This window comes from Myotis lucifugus, unplaced genomic scaffold (assembly GCF_000147115.1).
Source record: "Myotis lucifugus unplaced genomic scaffold, Myoluc2.0 scaffold_2651, whole genome shotgun sequence".
Taxonomy (NCBI): domain Eukaryota; kingdom Metazoa; phylum Chordata; class Mammalia; order Chiroptera; family Vespertilionidae; genus Myotis; species Myotis lucifugus.
In genome coordinates, this window is record NW_005873699.1 from 2,320 (window position 1) to 13,648 (window position 11,329).

The following is an 11,329-nucleotide window of genomic DNA, read 5'->3' on the forward strand; positions in this document are numbered from 1 at the left end:
GGCCAGAAGTCGGGTCACGGTGTGGGCCGGGCTGGCCTTCGGGGGAGGAGGGAGGATGTGTTCCGGTCTCTGTCACGGGCTTGTAAACGGCCACCTTCGTCCTGTGTCCTTTCACATCCTGCCTCTGTGTCCGGATGTTCTTTTTTTTTTTTTTTTTTAAAGGCTACCAGTCAGACTGGATTTGAGTCCACACTAATGACCTCACTGCCACCTCCTCGCCTCTGTAAAAGCCTTCTCTCCAAATAGGGTCACATCCTGGGGTCACGGGTTAGAACATCAACCGATGAATTTTAGGGCCCACAATTCCACCCGTAACAGGTTGAGCGCATGTGCCCCGGAGCCCAGCAGCTGGGTCTAATCCTCGCTCTGCCACTTCCTAGATGGTGGCTGAGACAGGCCACTTCCCCTCTCGGGGCCTCAGTGTTTGCGTCCATAACATGGGAGACCATAGAACCTCTGTTGTAAGATACTTGTGAAAAGTTAATGCATTAATATAGTTAATGTGTTTAGAACTGGGCCTGGCATATGGTAAGCACTCATACATGTTAGTTGTTGTTATGGTTATTATTGTCAGAAGCATGACACTCGGTTGTGGCATCGCCTCCTCCAGGAAGCCCTCCTGATTGCCCCCGGTTCAATCAGGCTGCCCTCTGGGTTTCCTCAGAGCCCTCTGTGACCTTGTTTAGAGCACATCTGGCCCAAGATAGGGATTTTGAAAGCAAGAACATTCTATGAAGTGGGCTTTTTCCCTTCTTTCCCCTCATCCAGATGTACAGTTGGATCACCTGAGCCTCCTGAAGCAGTTTGAACACCTGGATCCTCAGAATCAGCACACGTTCGAGGCCCGAGACCTGGAGCTGCTGATCCAGACGGTAGCGTGAGCGGGGAGGGACAGGCAGAGGCTGAGGGAGCTTTGCGGAGGGGGAGAGGGGAGCAGAGCCCGGGACACAAGCCCGCTCACCTCTGCCTGGCGTTCTCTGAGGTCGGCAGCTGAAGAGGGCCTGGTGGTGTCTAAAAACCCTTCCCAGAGTCTCTGCAGGAGAGCAGAGGTGCAGGCAGCAGGGGCTCAGTTCCACCAAGACCTGGTTTCAAATCCCTCCTCGGCTTTGTCTTTCCCATGTGCCTTGGGGTGCGGGCTGTTCCTTTGTGCCCTTGTGGTAGGCAGAGTAATGGCCCCCACCAAAGATGTGCCCCCCGCCCTGCTGGTGTCGCTCAGTTGGTTGGCGTCGTCCTGCACACTGAAGGGTTGCCAGTTTGATTCCTGGTCAGGGCACATGCCTGGGTTTCAGTTTTGATTCCTGGTGGAGGGCAGGCAGACAAAAGATGTTTCTCTCTCTCTCTCTCTCTCTCTCTCTCTCTCTCTCTCTCATCTCTCTCCCTTTCTCTTTCCCTCTCCCTCCAAAAAATCAATTCAAAAATCTTTAAAGCCCAGCCTACATGGCTCAGTGGTTGAGCTTTGACCTAGGAACCAGGAGGTCCTGGTTCAATTCCTGGTCAGGGCACATGCCCAGGTTGCGGGCTCAATCCCCAGTGTGAGGCGTGCAGGAGACAGCCAATCAATGATTCTCTCTCATCATTGATGTTTCTATCTTTCTACCTCTCCCTTCCTCTCTGAAATCAATTAAAATATATATATATATATTTTAATCTTAAAAAAAAAAAAAAAGGATGTCCCACCCTCTTCCATGGAACCTGTGGATGTGTGACCATTTCAGGCAGAAGGGATTTTGCAGACGTGACTAAGTTGAGGGTCTTGAGCTGGTGGGATGAGCCTGAGTCACCCAGGTGGGCCCCAGATCTCATCACAAGGGCCCTTGAAAGAGGGAGGCGGAAGGAGATTTGAGTACAGGTCTCGGCTGCAGTGTGACCCCTGATGCCAGATGCTCCCTGCTGGCTTTGAAGGTGAAGGAAGGAGCCACAGCATGGAATCCGGCTCTAGACGCTGGAAAAGGCAAAGAAACAGATTCTCCTCTAGTCTCTGGAGGGAGCACAGCCCTGCCGACACCTCCAGGCCAGTGGAACTCAGTTCAGGCCTCTGGCCTCCAGCCTGTAGGATGATACATGTGTATTGTTTTAAGCCACCGAGTCGATGGTAATGTCACAGCAGCCACCGGAACACGTACATCCTCCTCTGAGAAACGGGACCTGCAGCCCCGCCCATTGCCAAGGGCAAGTGTGGGCGGGATGCCCCTGCCTCTCCCTGCTCACTGCCCTCCTGTGGGGACAGAACCACCCCGCAGCCTGGCCTGGGCCCTGCTTTCCTGGCCGCCTGGAGCGCCATCTAGTGGCCGCAAAGATAATAGCAGCGGCTATTTGTGTCCAGCCCAGCACTTGGCTGTTTTTGCCACTTGTTTCCAGAACATTCGAGAAACTGTCAGCTTTGCTCCAGCCCCACCGTCACTCCCTTGGTCTCAATTCCTGTCGGCTGCCTCTCATCACTGCTTCCTCACCGGGCACCTTGCTTCTGCCTCCCATGCTTGCCAGCAGGGTTTCCCAGCTCAGCCCTCTTGACATTTGGGGCTGGATGATTCTTTTTTTTTTTTTTTTTTTTTAAATATATTTTATTGATTTTTTACAGAGAGGAAGGAGAGGGATAGAGAGTTAGAAACATCGATCAGCTGCCTCCTGCACGCCCCCCAGTGGGGATGTGCCCGCAACCAAGGCACATGCCCCTGACCGGAATCGAACCCGGGACCCTTGAGTCCACAGGCCGACGCTCCATCCACTGAGCCAAACCGGTTCTGGCATGGATGATTCTTTATTGTGGGGGCTGTTCGTGCATTGGATAATGTTTAGCCGCATCCCTGGCCTATGTCCACTAGATCCCAGGAGGATCTAGACATTAGACAATGGACTTTAGACATTGTCCATTGTCTCCTGTGGGCCACAGTGGTCCTGGGATGGGAACCCCAGCTATACCGTCTATTCCCCACATGACAGCTGCATTAGCTTCCTATTGCTTCCGTATAACAACCACAAGCGTAGTCGCTTAACACGAATGTATTATTCAGTGTAGGTCAGAGGTCGAGAAGGGTCTTCCTGGGGCTTCCCTAACACATTGCTACAGACTCGGTGGCTTAAAACAGCAGATATGTGTCCTCTCACAGTTCTGGAGGCCAGACGTCCAAAACTGGTATCACTTGGCCAAAGCCAAGGTTTTGGCAGGGCTGTGCTCTCTTCAGAGGCTGTCGGGAGAAACCTGCTCCTTGCTCTTCCAGCGTCTGGAGGCTGCCAGCATTCCTTGGCTTGCAGACACATCACTCCCGTCTCTGCCTCCACGGCGTTCTCCCCAGGTCTCTCTGGGACTTTTCTGTAGCTTCCTTATAAAGAAACCAATCATCGGATTTAGGGCCCATCCTAATCCAGTAGGACCTCATTTTAACTGATTACATCTGCAGAGATCCTACTTCCAAATAAGGTCACGTTCTGAGGTTCTGGGTGGACATGAGTTTTGTTTTGTTTTTCCAATATATTTTTATTGATTTCAGAGAAGAATGGAGGGAGAGGGAGAGGGAGAGGGAGAGGGGGAGAGAGAGAGAGAGAGAGAGAGAGAGAGAGAGAGAGAGAGAGAGAAAGAGAGAGAGAGAAACATCAATGATGAGAGAGAATCATTGATTGGCTGCCACCTGCATGCTCCCTACATGGGATCAAGCCCGCAACCCCGGCATGTGCCTTTAACTGGAATCGAACCTGGGGGCCCTTCAGTCTGCAGGCTGATACTCTATCCACTGAGTCAAACTACCTAGGGCTGGACATGAATTTTTTTGTGTGGGGGAGACACTATTCAACTCTGTGTAGTAGTATTATCTCCATTTTCCCAGAGGTAGAAATTGAGGCACAGAGAGGCTGAGTCAGTTGCCCAAGATCACACAGTTAGTGGGATTTGTTCACACAGCAGAGCCTGGATTTGAATTCTGAGCAAAATAATTAGAGACCTCATCTTCCTTACCCCCAAGCTATGCTGCTTTTCATATTAAATACACCTTGTGTGTGGGTTTTTTTTTTTATTACTTATTCCTCCAAGATCTTGACATTGTGGGGGACTTGAAAGAGGTGAGTTAAAGTAACCCTCCTCATCTCTTTTGAGCAAAGAGGCTGTGTTATGGGACAAGAGTGGGTCAGAGACCAAGTGCTGTGAGGTCAGGACAGGGTGGAGGTTGGGCCAGGTTCAGAGTCAAAGGCCTGGCATTTGGAGGTTGGACATTTGACCGTGGACGTAGAGGTGAGACGAGAGCGACTGTCTGCCTTTCCCCAGGCCACCCGTGACCTTGCCCAGTACGATGCAGCCCATCATGAAGAGTTCAAACGCTACGAGATGCTCAAGGAACATGAGAGACGCCGTTACCTGGAGTCGCTGGGAGAGGAGCAGCGAAAGGAGGCAGAGAGGAAGCTGGAAGAGCAACAGCGACGGCACCGAGAGCACCCCAAAGTCAATGTGCCTGTAAGGACCATCATTCGTACCCACCTTCCCCATCGTCCCCCCCACCCCCATGTCTAATTCCCTAAGTTCCATAAAGCAAGAATGTAGCTAAAAAACTACAACTCCCAGCAGACCCTGAGGCAAGAGTCCCTTTTAATGCACCTACCTCTGCCCAGGGGCTTCTGGGAGTTGTAGTTTTCTTGCTTGAGGGGAATGACTGAGAGATGGGAGCATAAAGGGTTCTCTAGCTTTATCCCATAGGACCTAGACTTCTGACTCATGAGCCCCTCGCTCTTACCTCCACAGGGCAGCCAAGCCCAGTTGAAGGAGGTGTGGGAGGAGCTGGATGGATTGGACCCCAACAGGTTTAACCCCAAGACCTTCTTCATACTGCATGGTAAGGTGGGGAGGGTGTCCTAAGACCCAGGCTGAATTCTGAGGCTCTGACCTTTGGAAATGAGGACCACAGGATTAAGAGCCTAGAATGACAATTTTTGGTAGCCTGGTCGGGGAAGGTTTTCTAGACCAGCATTGTCTAGTAGAACCTTCCACACCAATGGAAATACTCTATGTTCAAATGGTCTTTGTACAGCAGCCACCAGCCCCACGTGACCATGCAGCACTTGAAATGTGGCTCTTACAACGAAGGAATTGTGTCCTTAGAGTCCGGTAAATTTTTTAAGACTTGTGAGTCTGGTAAAACACACGTAACATAAAATTTCCCTTCTCAGCTATCTTTAAGTGTCCAGTTCAGTATGTTAAGTACATTCCCATTGCTGTGTAACTGGTCCTTGTGAAACCGAAACTCGAATCAACCGGAGGCCCGGTGCACGGATTTGTGCACCGTTGGGGCCCTCGGCCTGGCCTGTGGGGATCGGCGGAAACCGGCAGTCCAACATCCCCCGAGGGGTCCCAGAGTGCGAGAGGGCACTCTGCAAAGTTGCTGTCGCTTAGCAGCTCCTGCCTTGAGCTTATGCCCCCTGGTGGTAAGTGTGTGTCATAGCTACTGACCGGTCACTTAGCCTTTTATATATATAGATAACTTCCCATTACCCCTCCCTCCAGCTTCTGGCACCTTCTATTCTTATTTCTGTCTCTATGAATTTGACTACTCTAGCCACCTCAAATAAGTAAAATCACACAGTATTTGTCTTTTTGTGACATAATGTTGAGGAAATGAGATTTTAATTAGATGGTTATTGATTGGAATTAATTGGCCCATGTGGCTAGTGACTGCTGTGTTGGACCGCACAGTTCTAGAGAGTTGAGATTTGCACAAAGACCTCAGTGATTGAGGGGCTGTGGCTTGCAGAGATTTGCGGGAAGAGCATTGTAGGTGGAGGGAACAGCAAGCACAAGAAGAGTGAGCTTGGTCTATCCACGGTCACAGCCAGGATAAGGAATTTGGACTTCGTTGTGTCATGTGACGCCACAAAAAGGCTTTGAGCAGCGAACTGACACCCTCTGCCTTAAAGGTTGGCAGACTCTATCTGGCTGCTGTGTCAAGGACAGACTGTAGGTGTGAGGGCCAAAGCCAGGAGCCTAGTGAGATGCTGGTGGCTGGACTACCGGAAGGAAGGGTGATCAGTTTCTGGATTCATCTTGCAGGTCAAGCTAGTACGACTTGCAGATGGACCGGATTAGAGTTATGAAGGAACAAAGGGGTCAAGGGTGACTCCAAGGTATTTGGCCCGAGAAACTGGAAAAACTGAATGGAAAGAGCAAGCATGTTTGGCAGGGCAGATTGGGAACGGGGTTTCTGTTACATTAGAGACGGCTGGTAGACATGTGCATGGAGATGAAGAGTAGACAGTTGGATATTCAGGTGTGGAGGCCGCTTATGGATGGCATCGAAAGCTGAGGGACTGGAGGAAACATCTAAGAAAGTGCCAGCCAGGAGCACTCTCTTTGTGCCCTGGCCGTTGTGGCTCAGTTGGTTAGGGGTTATCCTGCACATCAAAAGGTTGCCAGTTCCATTCCCCAGTCAGGGCACATGCCTGTGTTGTGGGCTCAGTCCCCAGTAGGGGGCATGCAGGAGGCAGCTGATCAATGTCTTGCTCTCACATTGATGTTTCTCTCCCTCTCCCTTCCTCTCTCTAAAAATCAATATTTTTTTTTAAATAGCACTCTCTTTGTAATGATGGAAAATGCACCAGTCACATATGGCTATTCAGCATTTCACTTGTAGCAAGTAGGCTGACAAGCTGAATTTTTGTTTAAATTTTTATTTATTGAATTAAGAAAGAGAGAGAGAGAGAGAGAGAGAGAGAGAGAGAGAGAGAGAGAGAGAAACGCTGATTTGTTGTTCCACATATTTATGCATTCAATGGTTTCTGTGTGTGCCCTACCCAGGGATCAAACCCGCAACCTTGGCATATCAGGATGACGCTCTCACCAACTGAGCAACCCAGCCAGGGCAATAAACTGAAATTTTTATCTTATTTAATATTAATCTATTTAAACTTAACAGCCCATGTGGCTAGCGGCTCCCTTATTGAACAGATCTGAACACTAGACAGAGACGAGGCCCCGGGCCTGAGCCCGTGGATGTACCAAGGTGTAGAAGTCAAGGAGGACGAGGAAGCCAGCAAGGGAGAGAGGGGGAGCTGGAGAGGAGAGAATGATGTTCTGGAAACCACAGGCAGAGTCAAGTTAGACGTGGACTAAAAATTAACCACTGGTTTTGCAGGGTCAGGGGTTCCGGCCACCTCAGCAGGATGAGTGTGGGTGCTGACCTGAGTGAGCAGAGGAGGTGGAGCAGTGAGCATAGCCCATGCGCTGTATGAGCGGGATTGGCAGGGAACTGGAGTTGGCCCTGGCCTGGCTCTCTGGGAGGCAGAGGCCCCCGAAACCCCAAGATCCTGTGCACAGAGGGGTTGATCCTGGCCCATGTCACCAGGTGCTAGGGAACAAGGCATCCTGCATGACAGCGGTCCCAAGAACGGTCCCACCTTCATCTGCTCCATTCTTGGGACCCTGGTTAGAAGGGAATGGACTGTCCTAGCAGCAGGCCTGGGGGGCACTAACGCTGGAGGCCACCATTCTACCATTGGAGACTTGTTACCCGTCCTCTAAATAAAACAGATCCCGTATCAGCCCAGATTCCTTCTCCAGCCGGTCCCTCGGGGACCTGACCCACCCCATCCTCAGTCCCCTAAGATATGTGTCCTCTCCCCTCAGATATCAACAGTGACGGTGTCCTGGATGAGCAGGAGCTGGAGGCCCTCTTCACCAAGGAGGTGAGTGTCCGGGAAGCCCTGGCTGCCGGGGATGCCCAGATCAGCCACGTGGTCCTTCCTTAGCCCCCCCAGGAGGTAAGTTCAGGGAAAACTACAACTCCCAGCAGCCCCAGGGGCAAAGAGTTAAAAAAAAAAAAAAAGGCTGCCAAGAATGTCAGGGTGCCCCAAGGGCTAAGGGGCGTCAGCTTGGGTGGGGAGGTAGAGCGGCTTGGGAAAGAGGTTGCCCGGGACCTCAACCTGTCCCGCCTCCCGCTGGCCTCTGCAGCTGGAGAAGGTGTATGACCCGAAGAATGAGGAGGATGACATGCGGGAGATGGAGGAGGAGCGGCTGCGCATGCGGGAGCACGTGATGAAGAATGTGAGGGGGTACCCGGCCCTGGAGGGGGGCGGGGCGCGGGGGGGGGGGCCAGCTCTGTGGCTGACCCTTCCCTGGCTCCCAGGTGGACACCAACCAGGACCGCCTCGTGACCCTGGAGGAGTTCCTCGCGTCCACCCAGCGGAAGGACTTCGGGGACACCGGGGAGGGCTGGGAGGTAAGGACGCGGGTCCCCACCGTGTCTCTCCCAGCCCGAGGCCGCTGCTCGGGCCCCGCCTCCCACCCCGGGCGGGCCTCCCAGCCTCCCCGCCTCCTCCACTGACCACTGACGGGGTGGCCGGCGGCACTGGAGCCCCTGCTCACGCTCATCCTGTCCATCCGCAGACGGTGGAGATGCACCCCGCCTACACAGAGGAGGAGCTGAGGCGCTTCGAGGAGGAGCTGGCGGCCCGGGAGGCCCAGCTGAACGCCCAGGCGCAGCGCCTCAGCCAGGAGACCGAGGCTCTGGGGCGCTCCCAGGGCCGCCTGGAGGCCCAGAAGCGAGAGCTGCAGCAGGTGATGCCTCCAGCCGCTGCCCTCCAGCCCCTGGGCCTGGGCCTGGGCGCCCGGAAGCTGGGCAGCCTGTGGTCCCTGTGTAATCACCGATTGGTCCGCATATGGCGGCCGCCATCTTGAGTGAGGGCGGAAGTCCCGCCCTGAAGCCTCCGCGGCTGCCATGTTGGATAAGGGCAGGGGTGTGAGAGGGCGAAAGTGGGAAAAGCGGGGACAAGGGCAGGTTCCAGTAAGAGCTCAGTGGGCTTTTCTCTCCCAAGGTGCAACCCAGGCCATGACAAGGGAGGCTGCACGGGGTCGTTATTCAACCCAACTGTCAGTGAGGAAGAACTAAGCCCCATAGAGAAGGGACTATGAGCACTTGGCAGGATGGGGAGACTCACAGCCTCTTGCCTGTATCCCTCGCCCCTCCCCCCTCCACAGGCGGTTCTGCAAATGGAACAGAGGAAACAGCAGCAGCAGCAGCAGCAGCAGCAGCAGCAGCAAGGCCACAATGCCCCAGCCCCTGGCCCCGAGGGACAGCTCATGTTCCAGCCCCACAACACAGGTGCTGGCCCTGCACCCAGGTGGTGGGAGGGGCCAGGGCCTGGACGCCTGGGTCTGAGGGAGGAGGGGCTGGGGGCCTGGACTCCCGGGTCTGAGGGAGGAGGGCTGGGGCCTGGGCTCCTGGGTCTGAGGGAGGAGGGGCTGGGGGCCTGGGCTCCTGGGTCTGAGGGAGGAGGGGCTGGGGGCCTGGACCCCTGGGTCTGAGGGAGGAGGGGCTGGGGGCCTGGACCCCTGGGTCTGAGGGAGGAGGGGCTGGGGGCCTGGACCCCTGGGTCTGAGGGAGGAGGGGCTGGGGGCCTGGACCCCTGGGTCTGAGGGAGGAGGGTGGGGGTGTCTAGTGCTACCTTCCCTCCTTTCCTCTCTAGATGACGCTCCTGTCCCAGCTCCAGCCGGGGACCAGAAGGAAGCAGTTGCTTCAGAAAAGAAGGTCCCTGAACAGCCCCCGGAGCTGCCCCCGCTGGATGCCCAGCACCTGTGATCCTGCAGGAAGGTGGCATCTGGGCTCCTACGGACGCAGCTGCTGGGAGGACGGGGAAGCGTCACAATCCACCTCCTCTGAGGACAATACAGTGGCCTCCTAGGGAAGTGGGATGAGGCGGCCCTTCCCACTTTGCTACCCAGGCCCCTATCTGCTGCTTAGCTTCCAGCCTCCGGGTGTGTGGTCCCTGGTCTCTGTCCCCCTCCAGGGACCTGCTCCTGGTGTTCAGTGGGGGCACTCACAGGGTCAGCTAGCTTAGGGGCCTCCTCCCTCCCGGGGGGAGGGGTCCGCCGTGTCCCTGCCTTCATAGGTGGACCGGCCTCGCTGCTCCGGGTTGGGCCACTCCAGCATCCTGCATCCCACAGCTGCTGCTCTGGGCCCGTTTCTGCTGCTTTATGGGGCGTGGGTGGTCCCTCGAGACCTTTCTCTGCCTTTTGTGGGACCAGCGATGCCTTGAAGACTGTGTAGCCCACGGCTGGGCCGACTCCCTGACCCCTGGCTTTCAGCCTCCTCAGCCTTGGCCCCTCCCTGATGGCTTGGCCCTCGCCCCTCGCCCCTCGCCCACTCAGCCACAGGAGGGTCCCAGAGCTGACCCTGCCCAGGATCAGGTTCCCGCCCCTCAGCCTCCGTGGGAGGCCCAGGCCCTCCTTCCTGGCCTTATCTCACTGCTGTGTGGCCTGCTGTGTATCCCGCTCCATCCAAATACACTTCCTGGAACAAGCCCACGCCTCTGTCTTTGTACGAGCCGCGCCGTTCCCTCCGAAACCCCATCCACGCCACCTGCCAACTCCTCCTCATGCTTTAAGATTCAATTCAAGCTTCTCTGAGAGGCTGCCTCCGGGCATCTTTCTGTTCTCTCCTGATGAGTCCGCTGCCTACACACACACACACATGCGCACACACACACACACACACACATGCACACACACTCACACACACACACAGATACTTCATGGGATCCTTTCAGCCACAAGGACAGAAAACACAAACCTAGACTTACACAATAAGGAAAAGTGTACAGTCACCCAAACAAAAAGTCCCAAGGTCGGGTGGCTCCAAACCCTCAGGGAACCAGGGTCTCCCATCCGGCCCCGCCGTGGTCATGGGGGTGCTGCGCTCCTCTCGCCCCAAAGTGGCTGCAGCTGCTCCACATGTCACACCTGTCTTCCCCGACGGCCGATGGAGGAAGTTGACAGAGGCTACCCGCCCCGCCCATTCCCCTAGAGCTGCTGTGCCAACCAGCACCGGACCTGGGGTCGATAAAGGAGGCCCCGCTAGAGATTACCGGGAGGCCCATGGCCGCGGAGTCCCAGATCCTGGGCTGCCAAGGGAGGGCCTGGGAAGTCACATGTGCCACACCACCCGCCCCACCCCCCTTCGCTGAACTTGAATGACAATGATCTGCTTCTCTTGGAAAACAGAGCTGGACTCTGATGCAAGCGGAAGACAGGCTCACAGGGGTAGCGGCCCCAGCATTCCTTAAAGGACTGGATCATGCACACGCTGATGGGGCTCCTGGCCAGAAATTTGAGATCCGTTTTTAGGAACCTGGGCCTGGCTCCCATCCCTAAGGAGACCTGTCCAGCCCCCCACCATTTGCGATGCTTCGTTGGCAAGTGTCTCCCCCAATGGGCGCCAAAAGGAACGAGGAGAGGGAGGCGCCTGATGTCAGGTCACCCACGCACCCCAGAGGCCCTGCACACACCGGCCAGAAGGGAGCCCTCTGCCCTGGAGCAGCCCCACCCATCTCCGCCTCCTGCCCCACCTTTAATTCTAAG

General features: G+C 55.2%; 1 protein-coding gene across 1 annotated transcript; it reads left to right on the forward strand.

Annotated features, from left to right (window-relative positions):
• The first annotated feature begins 716 nt into the window (after window positions 1-716).
• NUCB1 (nucleobindin 1) lies at window positions 717-10,272 on the forward strand. Its single transcript, XM_006108552.3, has 9 exons — window positions 717-872; window positions 4,256-4,441; window positions 4,727-4,817; window positions 7,601-7,659; window positions 7,925-8,017; window positions 8,100-8,192; window positions 8,360-8,530; window positions 8,951-9,074; window positions 9,439-10,272. Exons 1-9 carry the CDS (start codon window positions 732-734, stop codon window positions 9,549-9,551), a joined length of 1,071 nt encoding a protein of 356 aa, XP_006108614.1. The 5' UTR covers window positions 717-731; the 3' UTR covers window positions 9,552-10,272.
• The last annotated feature ends 1,057 nt before the right edge of the window (window positions 10,273-11,329 follow it).